This window comes from Pelophylax lessonae, assembly GCF_965119305.1.
Source record: "Pelophylax lessonae genome assembly, chromosome: 4".
NCBI classification, from domain to species: Eukaryota; Metazoa; Chordata; class Amphibia; order Anura; family Ranidae; genus Pelophylax; species Pelophylax lessonae.
This window is the reverse complement of record NC_138771.1, coordinates 147415250-147435728: the sequence shown is the minus strand read 5'-3', so window position 1 is coordinate 147435728 and position 20479 is coordinate 147415250. Positions and strand designations below refer to the sequence as shown.

Here is a 20479-nt window from a genome sequence, read left to right as displayed (position 1 = left end):
ACCTTGGGGGTTCCCATCCAAGCTCCGCCCTCTAGCGAACATCGGAGCCTATCTCTGCCGTCAGGTTACCACCAGCACCCTAACAAAGCCATTCTTTGGCATGCTACAAGACAGGAATGACACAGGAGGAGGTGTGACACATTTACACCTTTCACCACCCACAAGCTACAGCGGCTCAAAGGATCATGGGACATGTATCAGGACTGGAAAATAAAGGAAACAGGAAGTCAGATCTTTTAGAAAACCAGGAGGAGGGGGTGACATCACAGATACAGATACCTGCTGTATACAGCTAAAGGAGGTGTGTTAAACACAAACTGACAGCAGGATTGTGATTCATTCACAAACCCAATACATCTGTTGTTTTGGGGAGGAAAAGCTGGAGTTCTCTTTAAAGCTTTAATAAACCCAAAACCCAGAATTTATATATAGTGTAGCTTAAAGATATTTGTAAACGATCACCTTGTAAAAACATCCCATTCAGTTTAAAATAGAAATGAAAGGCAATAGATGTAAAGATATTTAAAAAATCAAACATTTTAGAGTTGTCCAAATAACAAAAAGTGAGGGAAACCTTCTAATGTGGACACCAGTTCCAGGAAAAACTGTCTAAGAGGGGAATTGCCTCACTTTAGGAGATTTCCTCTAACTTTTTGTTGAATTCCTGAAACAGGAATTAAAGGGAAATGTTCTCAATGATACACAACAGTGTAAAAAAACTGGTAGGGGTTTGAACCCTTCTATACTCAATCCAAAAACAAAATAAAAATGCTTTGGCTATGCATACACACTTACAACTGTTGGTATCCTAAAGTGATCCTGTTTTTCATGGATTCATCTATTTACATCTGTTTATGTCCATGGCTGTTAAGGTCCTTTGTTTGAACGGAACAAGTCTCTATTTTTGTTCTGTTTAAAAAGCAAAACTGAACCTAAATGGACAAATAGTTAATGTTTGCATTGGCTGTTAGGAGCCAGCTCCCGATGACTTCCTAACAAACAGTGACAGGCAGCAGTAATGAGTCATTGGTTGTTAAGGAACCTGCACCCGCCAACTTCCTAACAATAATGAGTCATCTATGCTGTCAGCAGGGAATTCTTCGCTGACAACAGAATGTAAATATAAGAGCTGAAAAAAATGCACGAGGCCCCCCCCCCCAACCCATATCAGGCCTTTCGGGTCTTGTACGGATTTTGGGGGGGACCTCACACCAAAAAGTAAAAAAAAAATGGTGTGGAGTCCTCCCAAAATCCATCCCGGACCCTTATCTAAGCATGCAGCCCAGCAGGGCAGTAAAGGGGGGGGAGGGACTGAGTGTGAAGAGGTCCTCCCTAGCAAAGCACCTTTTCCCCATGGTGATGAGGACATAGGCCTCTTCTCCACAACCCTGGCCCAGAGACTTTGGGGGGTGTGGGGGGTGACTTATCAGAATCTAAAAGGAGATCCTTAGAACCCACTCTCAAGTGAATGAGTATGCGGTACATAGTACACCTACTCATTCACAAAAAAAATGTACTGGTGTAAATAAACACAGAACACAGTTTGACAAAATTGTTTATTTAAAAAAAAAATGTCCCCCAATGTAGATTCTTTATCAATCACGTCAAGCGATGTAGGTCCATGTCAATCACGAGGAATAACGGCGAGTGCTGGCTCCTAACAACCAATGCAAAAGAGGACCGTTTGTCCATTTAAATACATTTAGATCTGCATCCTAAATGGACATCCGTCAACGAATGGATGAAAAACAGACAGACAGAACGCCCATGTGAAAAGACCCTTACTGATGCCCACTCAACCAAACACCAATGTGATAAATAAAACAGGTCCCCAGAAATATACTGGTAAACTGACACTCCAGGAAGTGGAGATGTCCTGGGTTGTTCCCACAGCTCTTACTGGTTCCTTCCTCAGAACTCACATCACCACTCTCTCCTGCAGTGACGTGAGGTCAGAGGGAGGAACCAGAGAGAGCTGCAGGGGACCCAGGAGATGTTTGGGTAAGGTGAGTATCTACTGCCTTATTTCACAGGTAACAGATGTTTTAACAAAAACGTTTTCCATTCTTATAGCAGTAATATATCTATACCATCTATTAACATTCAGTTCTCAAACCTGTATACCTCTTATGAACCAGATTTTTTTTTTAAATTTAAGCAATGGGTCTATTGATTTGACAATAACCTTGTAATTATTTAATGTAACAAATTAATGGATACTATACTGTATATGTCGTTTTTTATACACCTAGATATAAAAAATAAATAGAAACGTTTTTTTTCTAACTTGCATGCATACTTTAATTGACATCATATGCAGAGCATGCAGGATACAAATGAACTAGACTAGAGCACTTACAATGTAGCAAAATAGAATTGCTACATTGTAATTCTTCTTGACTGCAGACGTTATTCTGTAAGTGTCAGACCCCGTTCAGACAGGGGCGACGCGACTTGCTGGGGCGACCTGTGAAGTTGCGGTGCACAGCGTGCACCGCGACCTTGGCGCGACATGCACGGACTTCATATCATTGAAGTCAATGCAAGTCGCCTCCAGGTCACCCCAAAGTAGTACAGGACCCTTTTTCTAAGTCGGAGCGACTTGTGTCGCTCCTATTAGAACGGGTCATGTACTAATCAATGGCAGGTGACCCACCGCGACTTGTCAGGCGACCAAGTCGCCTGACAAGTCGCGCTAGTGTGAATGGGGACTCAATTTACACAGAAGCAGCAAGTTCTGCATATGTTGATATTAAACTAAGTCCTGGGTGTCAAAATGGCATCTGGGATTTTGCCAATAAAGAGCTTTGGGGAAGAAAAGGTAACAAGGCGTACCACACAAGCCCTGGAAATAAGGATTACATTTTTTGGGTGTGTGTGACACACCAAAACTCCTAGTTTGGTTAATAGTGTTAGAGAAGAGAGAATAAGCATATATTGTACATTTCATAGTTATCAGTATAGACCCTAATTACTAGATATATTTGTTGTCATGTTGCAGGTGTCTAATGGCTGTGTAAGCAAAATTCTTGGTCGCTACTACCAGACTGGTTTTGTAGAGCCTAAGTCAATAGGGGGGAGCAAACCAAGACTGGCAACCCCCAAGGTGGTCATGAAGATTGCTCAACTCAAGTGGGAGAATCCATCAATCTTTGCTTGGGAGATACGGGACAAGCTGTTAGCTGAAAAGATTTGTCCTGAAGATAAAATTCCTAGTGTAAGTAAAAGTTTCATACACCTTGCATCAGGGAGCCATACCATTTTGTTACTGTATAATATATCCAGATTTTGGATCCATTGTTTACAAAATTGTTGCTTCTATGGTTAAAAATAAAATTAGCTTTTTTTTCAGATAAATATTCAGTTAAAACTGTATAAATTAAACTGCAACAACAAGTACATCTGATTACCTTTTATAGCTTCTTGTAATTATTTACTAAAGATTTTAGATCAGCTATTCAGGGTAATACTGTCACGTTGTCCTGGGGGAATTTTGCAAAAAATGAAAAATAATCACCTCTGACTCTTACCCACTCTAATGAAAACCAAAATGTTTCTGAAATAATTATACCCTATTTTATTGGCTCTGCCCCATCTACTCTTGGCCAGTCACGAAACGCATGACTGACCAAAGTGTTAACACAGCATACAGTATAGTTGAAATGCTGATATGCTACAGTATAGGTAAATTTATATCTTGCCTGAATTAACTTATGACTGGCATTTATTATTTGTGGCTGGCATAGGTATAGGGTGTGATGTTGATAGGTAACTGGCTAAAGCTTGGAAAACATTGCAGAAGAAAATACAGTGCATATTTTCTATAAAGATTAATTAAGCTAGCTTTGATGCCCAATGATGTTAATACAAAGCATCAGGCTGATAAGCTAATGGATTTAGTCAATATATTTAAGATTAAGCTTTTCCACCAGATGCTATGACAGGGAATGTATTTTATTTGCCTTTGACAAACATCATGCCATAAAAAGCATTTCTTATAATTGCAAAATTCAGAGTTCAATATGTTTATGACATACATTAAATAGTTGTGGCTAGATCTTAGCTACTTAAATCAAATTACGAACATCTTTAGCAACAGATAATTGACAGTGATAAAGAGATATTAGCTAGATATTGCAACTTGCCTCTTTAAAAGCCTTATGTGTACATGCACAGGGAAGATTTAAAGGTATATGTATGTAAATATGTAAAATGTATACCTACACTCGTTTCTCTTAGGTATCATCTATAAATAGAGTCTTGAGGAATCTGCCAATAAATATGAACTTCCCAACCCCTTGGGATCCATCAAATCAGGGTGAGCAATATGTTTACATGCAAAATGCATTGTTGTAACTGCAGAAGCTTAATGCATTTATGGTGCATTTACTGTATCTGTAATGTATAGTTTCTATAATACTAAAGTAAAAGTTTAAACAAATACAATTATGAGCCTGCTTTTGGCTCCTTGATCCAAACCTACACTTCAGTTGAAATAATGATCCTCTGCCTTGCTTTTTCCTGTCAAATACAGCAACTGAAGCTCATAACTACAACATATTACAGACGTTAAACTGTTTTATGTTAGCCTCACACATACGATAATATTATGGAACACAAGTGGAGGGGATGGGATGTCCAAGACAAAGTTAAAAACATACCTTAACTGTCCCTATTCTAGCTGGATGTTTGTGCTAATTGTCACCGTTGCCATTAAGAACTTTTATTTCTGATCTTCTTTACAGTCCCCAGTGAGCTACTATGCTTCTGATCTTCCATTCAATTATATTTTCCACTACTCTTCTTCACTGTTTCCACCCAGCTCCTGTGTCTCTGCTCTTCTTTACTGTCTCCACTCAGCTCCTGAGTCTCTCTTCTTCTACACTGTCCCCACTCAGCATCCTGGTGACGCTTTCCTTCACAACCATGCTGAACTCCTGTGTCCTATTATCTTGTTCACTGTCCCCACTTATTTGTTGTGATTCTACTTTCCTTCAATGTCTCTTCTGAGCTCCTCTGCTATGTTCTTCTTTATCCCCGCTAAACATATGAGTCATCCTACCTACTTAACTTTTGCATTTCTACTCTACTTCACTGTCCCTGCTAAGCTCTTGTATATCTACTCTCATGCACTATGTCATGTATCTTATAGCAGAACCTGATGTGTAGAGGGAGGCCTCACTTACAGCCTTGGCTCCATGACCACTGATGTTGAGACAGTTGTCATGAGAGCCCGACAATGTATGAGTGCCTGTAAGGTGTCCAGCCCACCGTAGAGGTGAGTAGCAGGTGCTGCTTCAGTGATCGTTCAGATAGCCAGAACAGCAAGTGGCAGCAGGAGCAGCAGACCTTGGACTTGGCAGACAGCAGGCAGGCAGTTGCTTGGCTGGTCAAAGCTGTAAAAGAGGCTTGCAGCATGCAGCAGGTGAAGGACCAGCAGGAACCAGGTAGCCTGTAGAGCTGAGCAGATGGATAACTGGATGCGTGGTCAGACGAGCCATGTCAGCAACAGATGGTCAGATACAGGAATGGACGGCAGGCATAGAATGGTCAGCATACAGGCAGAGGTCAGCAATGGTGGAGCAGGCAGATAAGCAGAAGGCAGAACAGAATCTAGAGACAGGCCAAGGTCAGGGAATGTAGTGTTTAAGCATGGTCAGGACCAGCCTAGTCAATCACAGAAGTCAAACACAGGAACAGATGCAGGAACATGGGAATAGCTGTATATTAGACAGCACTGACTAGTACAACTGCTGCGCTTAAAAAGTCCATTTGACGTCAGTGTTAGCAGGGAATGCGTGCGTGCCCGCACATGCTCATGCACATCTGCGCACATCCATGCACAGAAAAACCAGCACCCGCCACCCTGCGCCTGCGCATTTGTTTGCACCTCGAGCCTTCATTTGTACTATGGCCAGTGTCTTTCTGACATTACCTCCTCCTTACAGGCAGCCTCCGGATGCCCAACCGGCTTCCCTTCTCTGTATGGTTATGAAAGAAGGCACGAATTAGCTCCTTAGTGTGGACATTCTGTTCAGGCTCCCAGGAATTCTCCTCAGGACCATGCCCCTTCTATTGAAGTAAATATTACAGCTGTTTCTTCCTTCTCACACAGTCCAGAATGGTCCCACAAACTTGGCGTAAGTTTCTTTGACTGACGCGCCACCTTGGGTTTCACTGTAGAAAGCCATACTCGTTTGCCTAATTGGAGACTCTGTTCCCCCTTTTCTTGTTGCCAAATGCTTTTTTGTAATCTGCCTGTGCCTTAGTCACCACTTCTTGCAGCAATTAATTATTGTGGTTGAAGAAGTCCACCATGCTTTGCACAGCTGGATTCAAAGTCAGTAAGAAAGGACGGATGCAAGCCATAGTTGGCTGAATGACTAGCATTATTGTAGGCTAATTCAGCGCACTATCCAATGGACCTGGACAAATGATGTGAAACATTGAATGTCTCAAGTGTCTGGCTGGTCCTTTCTGTTGACCCATTGGTTTGTGATTGGTATGCAGAAGACAAGGAAAATTCAATCTTCAAGACCTTGCATAAGGCCTTCCAGAAGCATGAGGTAAATTGAGCACCTTTATCTGAGACGATATTTAATGGAACCCCATGAAGTCTTACGATTTATTTGACATAAACTTGAGCAGTCTTCATGGCAGAAGACATGTTCTTTAGTGGCAGAAAGTGGACCATTTAGGATAATCGGTCCACCACCACAAAAATACCCTTGCACCCTTTGGATGGAGAAAGTTCCACTCTGAAATCCATAAATATCATCCTCCATGGTCTTTCAGGAACTGGCAAGGGTTTGAAAAGACCACATGTTCTCATACTAGTGATCTTACTCCGAGTATAAATGGTACATGAGTTCACGTGTTCCTTACAGTTCCTCTTCAGATTTGGCCACCAGAATATGCGCTGCACTAGTTCAAGTTTCTTGTGGACTCTGAAGTCGCCCGCCAAGGGGTAGTCATGACAAAGTCTCAACACAGCTACCTGACCAGTTTCTGACACAAACGCTTTATTCTCTTGCCACAGCAATCCTACCTTAGGAACCAATGTGACTCTAGTAGGACAGGGAACTACCACAGAGGCTTGCCTAATATGCGAGAGGAGATAAGTTTGTGAAAAAAAGTTACCTGCCTACAGCGTGGTTCCTTAGGGTCATCGTACATACAGGAAAGTGCATTCGGCTTGACATTTTCTTATCCAGGTTAAAAGGTAATATGGAACACAAATGTTGACAAATACAAAGCCCATCAAGCTTGGTGTGGCTTCAGGTATTTAGCAGTCCTTGGATATTCAAGATTTTTGTAGTCAGTATAAATTAGTATCATAATTTCTCTCTGCTTGAGAGAGCTTATGTGAAAAGCAGGCCACTGGGTGCATTAAGTCCTCGAGACAGTGGCATTGTGATACAACTGCCCCTGTTGAGGTTTCTGATACATCCACTTCAAGTACATATGGCAGGGATGGATCTGGATGACTTAGGTTAGGGGCTGATGTATAAAGTCTCTTTAAAGTTTCAAAGGCAGCCTGTGCCTCAGGTCCAGCAAAAACAAATGTTCTGCTTAGTCAGTTGTGATGGGGCCGATGATGGCAGAGAATCCTTTGATGAACCTCCGGTAGAAGTTTGAAAACTGCACAAAACACTGCACTCCTCTTTTTTCTGTAGGTGCGACCCAGTCTAGGATGGCAGAGATCTTTTGGGGGTCAATCTTATTCTCCTCTGTGAAAACCACTAGTCCCAAAAATTGGATGTTCTGTTGCTCTAATTCACATTTTCCGAGCTTGGCATACAGTCCATGTTGGCAGAGCTGGCAGAGAACACTCTTGACATGCCCCTGGTGTAGATCAAAGGACAGAGAAAAAAATCTAAATATCGTCCAGGTATACAAATATGAAAATGTCCAAGAAGTCTCTTAAAATGTTATTAATGAAGTGCTGGAAGTTGGCAGGAGCATTGTAAAGGTCGAAGGGCCTTACTAAACATTCAAAGTTGCCAAATGTGGTACGAAAAGCAATCTTCCACTCATCCCCTTCGTGAATATGGACCAAATTGTAGGCCCCTCACAGATCCAGCTTGGTGAAAATGGTTGCAGATGTTTTTGGAACAGTTCAGTTACAAGGGGAAGAGGGTAACAGTTCTTTACCATAATCCTATTAAGTTCCCGGTAATCTACACATGGCCAAAGGGAGTGGTCCTTCTTCTCCGGAAAGAATATTCCTGTACTCGCTGGAGAAGTGGATGGATGAAGCCTTTCTAAGTTTTCCTCAACATACTCTTTCAAAGCTTCCTGCTCTTGTTCTGACAGTGGAAAGAATTACCAAAAATGAATCTCCTCTCCTGGAAGTAATTCAATTGGGAAATCTTATGGTCGATGTGGGAGAAGGATGTCTGTTCCCCGTTTAATGAATACGTCAATATTTTCATAAGACTCAGGCACCAGCTGACGCATTACACTATCAGAGCAAGGTTGTAGGAGTGTTTGGTGATTCTGGCAGACAATGCTCCCAACAGTAGGTTATTTGGAACCTGATACAGTGCCTTGCGAAAGTTTTCGGCCCCCTTGAACTTTGCGACCTTTTGCCACATTTCAGGCTTCAAACATAAAGATATAAAACTGTAATTTTTTTTGTGAAGAATCAACAACAAGTGGAACACAATCATAAAGTGGAATGAAATTTATTGGATATTTCAAACTTTGTTAAGAAATAAAAAACTGAAAAATTGGCGTGCAAAATTATTCAGCCCTCTTAAGTTAATACTTTGTAGCGCCACCTTTTGCTGCGATTACAGCTATAAGTCGCTTGGGGTATGTCTCTATCAGTTTTGCACATCGAGAGACTGAAATTTTTGCCCATTCCTCCTTGCAAAACAGCTTGAGCTCAGTGAGGTTGGATGGAGAGCGTTTGTGAACAGCAGTTTTCAGTTCTTTTTACAGATTCTTGATTGGATTCAGGTCTGGACTTTGACTTGGCCATTCTAACACCTGGATATGTTTATTTGTGAACCATTCCATTGTAGATTTTGCTTTATATTTTGGATCATTGTCTTGTTGGAAGACAAATCTCCATCCCAGTCTCAGGTCTTTTGCAGACTCCATCAGGTTTTCTTCCAGAATGGTCCTGTATTTGGCTCTATCCATCTTCCCATCAATTTTAACCATCTTCCCTGTCCCTGCTGAAGAAAAGCAGGCCCAAACCATGATGCTGCCACCACCATGTTTGACAGTGGGGATGGTGTGTTAAGGGTAATGAGGGTGTTGCTTTTATGCCAAACATAACATTTTGCATTGTTGCCAAAAAGTTTGATTTTGGTCTCATCTGACCAGAGCACCTTCTTCCACATGTTTGGTGTTTCTCCCAGATGGCTTGTGGGAAACTTTAAACGACACATTTTATGGATATCTTTAAGAAATAGCTTTCTTCTTGCCACTCTTCCATAAAGGCCAGATTTGTGCAGTATACGACTGATTGATGTCCTATGGACAGAGTCTCCCACCTCAGCAGATCTCTGCAGTTCATCCAGAGTGATCATGGGCCTCTTGGCTGCATCTCTGATCAGTCATCTCCTTGTATGAGCTGAAAGTTTAGAGGGACAGCCAGGTCTTCATAGATTTGCAGTGGTCTGATATTCCTTCCATTTCAATATTATCACTTGCACAGTGCTCCTTGGGATGTTTAAAGCTTGGGAAATCTTTTTGTATCCAAATTCGGCTTTAAACTTCTCCACAACAGTATCTCAGACCTGCCTGGTGTGTTCCTTGTTCTTCATGATGCTCTCTGCGCTTTAAACGGACCTCTGAGACTATCACAGTGCAGGTGCATTTATACAGAGACTTGATTACACACAGGTGGATTCTATTTATCATCATTAGTCATTTAGGTCAACATCGGATCATTCAGAGATCCGCACTGAACTTCTGGAGAGAGTTTGCTGCACTTCAAGTAAAGGGGCTTAATAATTTTGCACGCCCAATTTTTCAGTTTTTTATTTGTTAACAAAGTTTGAAATATCCAATAAATTTTGTTCCACTTCATGATTGTGTCCCACTTGTTGTTGATTCTTCACAAAAAATTACAGTTTTATATCTTTATGTTTGAAGCCTGAAATGTGGCAAAAGGTCGCAAAGATCAAGGGGGCCGAATACTTTCGCAAGCCACTGTATCTCTCATAATCAAATTGATTTGTGGATTGTTTGCCTGCAGCCAGGGTAGGCCCAAGATAACAGGAAACAGCAGGTTTGAGATGGCATTGAGACTTAATAGTTCTTTGTTTAGTAGGGGTAACAAGTAATGGAGGTGTCTCCTGAGATAGCAGTTCTGACTTGATGAAGGAATCATCTGCCAGGTATACTGAGAATCCCTGAGTCTTTGGTTGTAATGGTATGTGTTGTTGTTCTGCGAAGGCCAAATCAGTAAAACAACTTCCTGCCCCGGAATTAATAATTACGATGACCAAGATTGCTCATTCCGGAAGCTGAAATGTGATTGGGAGAGCTAGGTGAGTTTCACTGGCAGATAACAGTGGCAGTTTAGCAGGAGAAATAGACAGTTACGCAGCTTCGCAGGTCATGTGCATACATAATGGCCGGCATCCCCACAGTAACAGCAGAGGGTGTTTTGCCAAAGACATAGGTGGTCCTCAGATGACAAGGAAGGACTCATCAACCCAAGTTGCATAGGCCCCGAAGTCTTAGATGAAGGAGAAGTAGGACTGGCTGAAGCAGAGTTGACAGGAATGGATTTGGCAAGAGCAAAATGAGCAGGAACCGGAACTCTAGGCATCATCCATACAGGACAGGACTGCTGGGTAGATCTCTCCAACCTGTGCTCACGGAACTGCCGGTCAATCTGGATGGTCAAAAAAAACAGAGCCTACAGGGAATTTGGCACTCCTATCTGAGCTAACTCATCTTTTAGGCTTTCACAGAGGCCTATGCAAAATTGGTTCCACAGAGCTATATCGTTCCAATGCATATCTGTGCTGCAGTGTCTGAAGTCTGTAACATAGTCCTTGACCACTCTGCCACCTTGCTGGAGCACATGGAGAGCAGCCTCTGCTGTAGCAGTTTGTAGTGGGTTGTTGCACAGCTGGGCCATAGCATTGAAGAAAAATTACATAGTATGTAGCTGTGTATTATTCTCTTCAAGCAGCCGATAAGCCCAGGTCTGATTTCACCTTGGAGCAGTGAAATAATGAACCCCACCCTGGTGGTTTCCATGGAGAAAGTCTGTTGTTGCAGGAAGAAGTATAGCTGGCATGCCTTATGGATTGCTCTGATTGTACTTCGGTCCCCTGAGAACCTTTCCGGTGTGGGCACCCTTGGTTTAGGAAGCAGCATCATCACTGTGGGTCTGGTAGCAGTCTCTGTTTGTGCTGCAGCAAAAAAAGAGGTGGAAACTGTGTCAAGGGACTGCAGAGAATAGTCAGAATACAGGCAGAGGTCAACAACACTGGAGCAGGCAGATAAGCAGAAGGCAGAGCAGAATCCAGAGACAGGCCAAGGTCAGGGCAGGTAGTGTTCAAACACAAAAGTCAAACATAGATCAGACAGCACTGACAAGTACAACTTCTGCACTTTAATAGTCTATTTGGTGCCATTGTTGGCTGCTGGTGCCCCTGCATGCTCATGCGAACATGTGCGCGCATCTGCGCACTTCTACCCACAGCAAAACGAGCATCCGCAGGCCTGCACATTTGTATGCGCCTTGAGCTTTCATTTGTATTATGGCCAGTTTCTACCTGACACACTGTCTTGACTCTTCATCTGTGTTTTTATTCTCCTTAACTGTCCTCATTCATATTTGGTTTACCTGTTCGCCTTCATCGTTTCCACCTCTTTCTTTGTCTCTTCTCTTATTCACTGTCCTCAGCTCCTGTTTTTCTGCTCTTCTTTGCAATCTCCACTCAGGTCCTTTGTCTCTTCTCTCCTTCACTGCTTGCAGTCAGCTTCTGAGAGTCATTCTCTCATTCACTCTTCCCACTCAGTTTTCGTGTCTCTTGTGTTGTTCACCGACCCCACTAACCCTCTGAGGGAGATTTACTAAAAGTGGTGCACACAGAATCTGGTGAAAATGTACATAGTAACCAATCAGCTTCTAACTTCAGCTTGTTCAATTAAGATATGACAATAAAACTCAGAAGCTAATATGTACAAAATTCCTCAGCCTTACGCCTAAACTGTGAATTAATCTCCGCGCTCCAGGGAGCACCAGCACACCGGCTGGTAAAAGTTAAAACCAATATAGCAGCTACTTAAACAAATATACAGTATATTTGATGATAGAATGAACAAAGAATAATAGTAGCGCTTGAAACAATGTTAAAAAGTCTCTAAAAATAAACCATAAAGAATTCCCCAAGATGCCAGTCTGGTTAGTGTCAAACTCCTCCCAGCATATGGAAAATAGTCCTGCAAGGTTATTCAATGTTGGTACATCAGAACATCCGTCCCCTGAGACTCCAAAGCTCCAACAATTCACAAACCGCAAATCATTCGTGTAGTTCAACAGGGTCACCACTATTCCACCACCAAGTGCAGGGGGACAATAGGTAATGGCCACTCACCAGATCATGTTGCTCACTTACTCTCATAAGTGAGCACACCTCGCATATAATAGATGCCCACGTGAGTATAGATCAGCAAGGGTTAAATCCAAGATTGGTTCAGTGGTTCTCTTCCTCTCATGCTCCCATGTGCGTGGAAAACATACTAGTGGGGAATGTTTTTTATGTTTTCCATGCACATGGGAGCATGAGAGGAAGAGAACCACTGAACCATTTATTATATGCGAGGTGTGCTCACTTATGAGAGTAAGTGAGCAACATGATCTGGTGAGTGGCCATTACCTTTTGTCCCCCTGCACTTGGTGGTGGAATAGTGGTGACCCTGTTGAACTACACGAATGATTTGCGGTTTGTGAATTGTTGGAGCTTTGGAGTCTCAGGGGATGGATGTTCTGATGTACCAACATTGAATAACCTTGCAGGACTATTTTCCATATGCTGGGAGGAGTTTGACACTAACCAGACTGGCATCTTGGGGGATTCTTTATGGTTTATTTTTAGAGACTTTTTAACATTGTTTCAAGCGCTACTATTATTCTTTGTTCAAAACTCAGAAGCTGATTGGTTACTATGCACAGCTTCACCAGATTCTGTGTACACCAGTTTTAGTAAATCCCCCCCTCTGTGTCCATTTTCTAATTTATTGTCCACACCCTGCTCCTTTTATCTCATTCATGGTTTAAAGGATAAGTTCACCCTTGGGAATGTGTTACATGTTCCACCCATTTTTACGGGGGGAACATGTAACATGTTCCCACTGCTGCAGCCGCTCCCCACTGCCTTCTGTCCCTGTGACAGAGGTATGGGGAGAAGTTCTCCCGTACTAGTTGTCACTTTTTGAACAGTGTGGCCGTACAGAGTTCTGTGTATGAACTACAAGCCTCGACATCCTTTTCAGCTGTCGGTTTGTAGTTTTCAATGAACTACCACAGTGCTGTTGAGCGCTGCGGTAGTTCATTGAGTCCTCCTGTTAGTGTGAAACTGCCTAGCATGTACGGCCAGATAGGTGACACTGACAATCTGCTGATTGCTGGTGCAGTGCTTTCCAGGCTCCTAAAAAAAAAAAAATGGTAAATGCAATTTTTTTTTTTAACCTGGAAAAATGTGCATTTATGTTTTTTTTTAAAGTGAACTTGTGCTTAAAAATCCAAACTCAGATCCTTTACAGTAGCTCTCCTCTTGTCCACTGTTCCCACTCAGTTTTCCTGTTTCATTTTTTATTCCCTGTTCCCACATGTTTTATTGAGCATCTTGTGCAGGTTCACTGGATTTGAACTGGACCACTGTGAAAATTCCATATAAAAACCTATGTGCAAGTAATACCGAGACTCAGTCTACAGTACTTCAACCAAGCAACCAGCACCGCAACAGGACCATATTTTCAACAGAGCAAACAGATATCCTGGAAAATGGTACGATACAATTTCCAAATTTGTGGTCAGTTTATATAGAAATTCAAAAGAGAAAGGTGCCTTTTGACAAATGACACAATACTAAAATATAAAATAAAGTTAGCCTGTCAATGGAAACAAACCCAATACAAGGCATATTAGATGAAAGACTCTTTTGGTCTCACCACAATTAGAGGTTAACGCCATACCCTTATGATGCTACAAACAATTGTTTCATTTTTAGATTCGATGGATTGCTCTGAATGAATCCAATATCTAGCGAAAACTTGCAAAATCAAGCTCATGCTTTCAGTGTTTACAGTGCAAAGTCTTTTCTGCTGAAAGTGTGAGTGCAGTGCTGCAATAAAAAATGAAGGCGTAGAAAGTAAAAGAATGTTAGGAGACTGTAAATAGTAATATTAAAACGTCTCCACTTTTGCGTTAAGCTTCTCTAAAAATTGTCCCCTGTGTGGTCTTATAACCTAACTCTAGCTAAATTTTTGATTTTGAATAAGTGTGGGAAGAACAAATATTTCTGTAAATTGTTTATTGCTGTCTGTGATACCATTTTGGAAATTGAAAGCTCTGGGAACATAAAAAAAATCCTCCTTTGCAGTGTGTCCAACACTGCAGCCTCCTTGCTTTATCATACAGGGTTAATGCCCCTGTATAGTACATGATGACGCTGAGGCTGTGCCCACAGATTGGAGCTTTAAGCGGAGCAAGGAATCAGGTATTTGAAACAGCCTTTTCATCTCTCCCCTAGACTTAACAAGCAATAACCCATGCCCCACTGCAAAGGTGGATTTTATTATGTTCCTGGAGTTGGGCTTTAACTTCACATTTTCTCCCTGTGACAATGGGACAAGAATGGGATAAGAGGAGTGGTCATCACCAAGACAGAAGCAAAAAGAAAGTAATAATTTACTGACAAAGACAGATCTAACTATTAAGTATTCTTCTAATAGAAAAAATTATTTCCTGACACAAACATGACAGCATAAAGGTATGGGTATTGGCTCCGCCCCTGACCCAAACAGGACTGGGTATACTATATAAATGAGTTGTCTCTCCCAAGGTGGCATTCACTTTTTGTTCCTCAAATGCTCAACCAGTTATTACTATGGAAAGAAGATTTTTTATTTTTGCCCTCACCTTGCCGGGTTCATACGGTCAGCCGCACAGGTTCAGCCTCTCCTGTGTCAAAGTTTCCTCCGTTTGGGTGTAAACTGCCTATACGAGGGAAGCTTCCCCCAGGTCCAGTAACTGGGGGTAGGATACTGGTCTCTGGGGACAGGTAAGTAACTCCTCCGGGGACATGGGTTTCTCTCTCCTTTGTCATGGCTGTAAGCTTCCCTCAGGCTGCTGGGTTAGGGGATGCGCTGTTTTGGGGGTGCAATTCCAGGCAGACAGCAGAGAGATGACCGGCATGGTAGCTGCCTAGTTCCAAGATGGCGTCCAGTGACTTCTGGCAGGCCTGCTACAGACTACCCTATCCAAAATGGCGCCCAGTAGACTTTCGGTCAGAGGAGCTGCACCAAGATGGTGCTGGGTGACTTCTGGTTCGCCGTTGGCTGCCGGGAAGCTCTGGGAGATGCTCAGACAGCAATTAGGGGACACCTGGAAAGTGGGCAGGACCCCCTCTCCCCCCTTTATAGTGGGGGAGTATGAGACAAGCCAGGTGCACAAGACAGGAGAAGATGCAAGTGGCAGAGGCCATGTAAGGGAGAGCATCCGGGGTTGCTGGGTAGTATGAAATGTGTGGTATGCAGGTTGTGAGAATCTTCCTTGTTTGAACAGATTGTGCTTGTTTTGTGCCGTTCCTGTTCAGAGCTCCTGTGGAGGTAAGACATGTGCTATTGATTACATGCAAGAGTGGAGATAGTATGCTTACCTAAACCTTTTGTTGCAGATTCTTAAAAGCATACCATGAGCTCTCCCAGAGACCAGCCACACAATATAAGGTGAGGGTCAGGTAAGTAGGTATTAAATCCATTAAAAGAGAGTGCATGGCTAATGAAATGCTTCTAGCCCTCACCACCAGCACTGTTCCTCAAGACGTGCAGACAGAAGCCCTTCTATGGCTGCAAGCTATTCAAAAGACCTCCAGGAAGGCCGGCAAGCAATGGTGGAGACACAGGCTGAGGAAGGCGCAGAGGATCAATGTTTGGGCTGCGACCTAAAGGCATTACCTAGGAAGATATTAGGTCGGTCTTGTCTGCTAGGAGCAACAACAGATAAGAAAGGTGGAAAAGGCAAATATGATCTCCCTAATAAAAAAACCTTTAAAGATTCCCTACAAGAAATGGCAGAACCAGCCCATCATCAGCTCAGAAGCTCCTAAGGGAACCATCACCAGTGTCGGGCTCGGGAGATGAGTCCCCCTTGGAAGAGGAGTTGTTTATCGGTTTCGACTTCACCTTAGTGCAACCCCTGATAAGAGCAATAGGAGAAGCTTTTGAATGGGAGGAGGAAATCACGCAAACCGGAAAAACTAGAAAATATCCACAATTAAAAAGGTCGGCACTCTCATTTCCATTGATTGAGGAGGTGAAGGATATTATCTATGATGAATAAAAGAAGATAGACAGAAAACCGTCCTTATCCAACAGGTTTGAGAAGATGTATCCCTTCAAGAAAGAAGAGGTCAATGCACTGGAGATGCCACCACTAGTGGATGCAGCTGTTATTTGATTGGCCAGACATGTCGCATTATCTATGGATGATGCAGTTTTCTTCAAGGATGTTTCAGAAAGGAAGATAGATATAGAGCTAAAGAAAATATATGCATCAGCAGGAAGTGCCTGGCAGCCATTTTTGCCACTGACATCAGTAGCCGAGGCAATAAAAACACGGGCAGAGAGCGCAGAAGCGGAGTTATCCACAGAGACCGAAAGTGCCTATGTACTGAAAATACTGAACAAAATCAAACTGGTGGGCGATTTTGTAGGTGAAGTGGCGATCGACACACGGTGTTTAGCCAGAGTAATGCTATTATCAGTGATGGCAAGAAGAGCATTATGGCTCAAACCATGGACGGCAGACTGATTGTCAAAATCCAACTGGTGCTGTATCCCTTTTGACGGAGCAGCCTTGTTTGGCAGCAAATTGGAAACTGCTATTTCGAAGGTGACAGGGGACAAGTCAGGGTTGATTTCCCAAGATTTGAGACCAAGATGCCAGCACCAGTCACAAAGGAGACAATTTATAAGTAAAATAAGGGACACATTATCCTTTAGAACAAACAGATACCAAGAGAGGGTGGAAGAACTCCCCAGACATCGGTGGCTCAGTTGAACAAATCAAGACAGAGCACAACACAGAAACCCTCTTGATGGTTCCTCCATCCAGACTGGTCCGGTTTGTACCCGACTATGCCAATTTGCGTCGGTCTGGGCGGAGAAAATCAAGGACCCTTGGGCCATAAAGATAATCCGGGAAGATCATCACTGGGAATTTGTGACTCCTCCGGAGGTTCCCCATTTTACCCGCACAAAGATCCCTCAGTGGCGACAGAAGATACAGATAATTTTTGAATATGTTCAATCGCTCCTACAAGAAAGAGCCATAGAACCAGTCCCTATGCGAGAAAGACATCAAGGATTCTATTCTCCTCTTTTATTATTAAAGAAAAAACAGGCCAGTATTAGACCTTCGGAAGTTGAAAAAGTACATCCAAGTGCAAAGCTTTCAAATCGAGTTGCTGCAGTCAGTCATACAAAGCATCAGACAGGGGGAGTGGCTGTTATCTTTAGATTTGAAAGATGCCTACTTACATGTCCCAGTTTATCAACAATGTCACAAATATTTATGCTTTGCGATAATGGAATACCATTTTCAATTCATCTGCCTACCATTTGGCCTGTCAAAGTCACTGAGGATATTCTCCAAGGTGCTACTCCCAGTCATAGCCATGTGGCGCAGACAAGGTCCACAAGTATTCCGCTATTTGGATGATGTCCTCCTAGTAGCCTAAAACCCGCAAATCCTGACAGAACATCGGGAGATTTTGGTCTAAACCCTACTGAGCCTAGGATGGATAATTAACTGGCAAAAGCATCAACCAGTGCCCACGCAGAGAATGCTGTTTCTGGGGGCAATCCTGGATACCTGCAGGAACACAGCAGAACTCCCTTCAGAGAAGGCAACGGCGCTTGTCTCTCAACTAGAAAAGATATTGACACTCTCATACCTCATGGCCTCCCAATGTCTCAGGCTGTTAGGATCGCTAGCGGCTACAATACCCATGGTAAAGTGGGCCCTCTGGCAGATGAGGACCTTCCAGGGGGAATTCCTGGGACAATGGAAGAGCCACTACATGCTTCAACGAATCAGACTGTTACCAGTGATGAAGCGTTTCCTCAATTGGTGGCAGAAACCAGCCAATTTGTCAAAGTGCCACTAACTCAACTCACCGACACCAGTAGTGATAACATTGGATGTATCAGCGGTAGGCTGGGGAGCACATTGCAACGGGCAACTAGCCCAAGGCTCATGGAGAAGCAGACAGAAGGAAGTTTCCAATGTATTAGAACTGAAGGCAGCCTTTCAAGCTCTAAAAGCATCTCAAGACCATGTCCGAGGTACCAGTGTAATACTACAGATGGACAACAGGGCAGTAGTCACCTATGTATGCCCCCCAAGAAGGAACAAGGAGTCAAGCACTCCTAGTGGAGGTCGTGCCCATTATGAACTGGGCTCAACAGAATGTGTCAAGCCTATCAGCCACTTACATCCCAGCTCAACAGAATTACTTGGCGGATGCACTGAGCTGAAAAAACATTGGACAACAACAAATGGGCACTGAACCAGTCAGTCTTCCAGTGGATTTGCATTCAGTGGGGTCATCCAGACCTCGACTTAATGACATCCCCGACCAACAGAAAATGCAGACATTTCTTAGCGAGAGCGAAATTCCCACAGAAGGAAGCGTTAGATGCACTCAGCTCCAATTGAATCTGTACCCTAGCATACATATTTCCACCAACACCTATAATTCCTAGGTTACTCTACAGAATACGCAAACACCCAGGGGTGGTGATAGCAATCATTCCTTGTTGGCCCCACTGGCCGTGGTTCCCACTACTACAGTCTACAGCGTTGGAACCCCCAATCCTACTACCGGGAATACCAGATCTCCTCCAGCAAGGTCAGTTGTGTCACGCGAATCCTACCAGGCTTCATCTTGCAGCATGCAGATTGTGAGGAGAAGGCTAGGGGAGGCAGGTTGCTCGGCCTCAGTTATCGAAACCTTGCTGAAAGCAAGAGCGGCAATGATGAACAGTACCTACTCGACTATATGGGAAAAGTTTGCCACCTTTGCCGAGTCCAGAGGATTCGACCTATTAATGGCACGGGAATCACAAGTGCTAGAATTCCTTCAAACAGGCCTTGAGAAAGACCAACAGGCAAACACACTCAGAGTCCAAGTCTCAGCCCTTTCGGCCTTGTCAGGGGTAAGATGGGCTACCCAGCAGTTAGTACACCAATTTCTGAAAGCTTGTAGTTTGTCCTCAAAGAAGGTAATTTATTCCTCCAAGGGACATAGAGGTGGTATTACAGATGTTGTCCCAATCTCCTTTTTCAAGTGACCAAGCAACTTCATTGTGGAATATAACGATGAAAGCAGTTTTCCTCACTGCCATTATATCAGGGAGAAGAATATCATATATTTAGGCCTTAAGATACAAACCTCCTTATTGTTGATACCTTCCGGATAGAGTGATTTAAGAACTCTGCCATAACATCTGCCAAAGGTAAACAAACCATTTTATTGGAAACAGGACATCGTTCTCCCAACAATGCGGATAGACACATCTAACCAGACGCATGAGTTAGATGTCGGGTCTATCTTGGAAGTATACATACAGAGAAAAGCCCCTTTGAGAAGAACAGAAAACCTGTTTGTCATCCCAGGTGGGAAAAGAAAAGGACTAGCAGCATCTTGGTCAAGACCATCAAGAGGGCTTATAAGGCAAGAAGTCTAGAATGTCCAACCGATGTAAGGGCTCACTCGACAAGAAGCCTATTGGCATCCTGGGCAGAATTCAAGGGTCTATCCTCAGAAATAATATGTAGAGCCAACATGGTCTAGCACATTTTTGACTCACTACAAATTAGACCTGGCAGCCTTAACTACTGTAGAGTTTGGGAGTTCTGTACTGACCGGAGTTAACAATGAATAAAATACTTCAGCATACCCCCTTGTTTTTTTGTTTTTGGACATGCTACATCCCATACGTGTATGCTGTCATGCTTGTGTCAGGAAAACAGAAAATGTTATACTTACCCAACGGTAATTTTCCTTTCCTGATGCGTAGGCATGACAGCATACAGGTCCCTCCCTTGGGGGCTTTGCATTTGAGCATAGTTAAGAGAATGCCACCTTGGGGGAGGTGACTCGTTTATATAGCATTACCAGTCCTGATTGGGTGAGGGGTGAAGCCTATACCCATACGTGTATGCTTTCATGCTTATGCATCAAGAAAGGAAAATTACCGTCAGATAAGTACT

At 43.1% G+C, this 20479-nt stretch overlaps 1 protein-coding gene across 1 annotated transcript in view; it reads left to right on the top strand.

Moving 5' to 3' along the window:
- The window catches only part of PAX4 (paired box 4), a gene marked incomplete at both ends in the record, with an annotated part of 93930 nt that overhangs the window by 4114 nt on the left and 69337 nt on the right, over positions 1-20479 (top strand). Inside the window, 3 exons of the mRNA XM_082256298.1 lie at positions 3002-3217; positions 4240-4318; positions 13835-13987. Of these exons, the coding sequence (XP_082112424.1) occupies positions 3002-3217; positions 4240-4318; positions 13835-13987 (448 nt within the window). The remainder of the gene's footprint in view (positions 1-3001; positions 3218-4239; positions 4319-13834; positions 13988-20479) is intronic.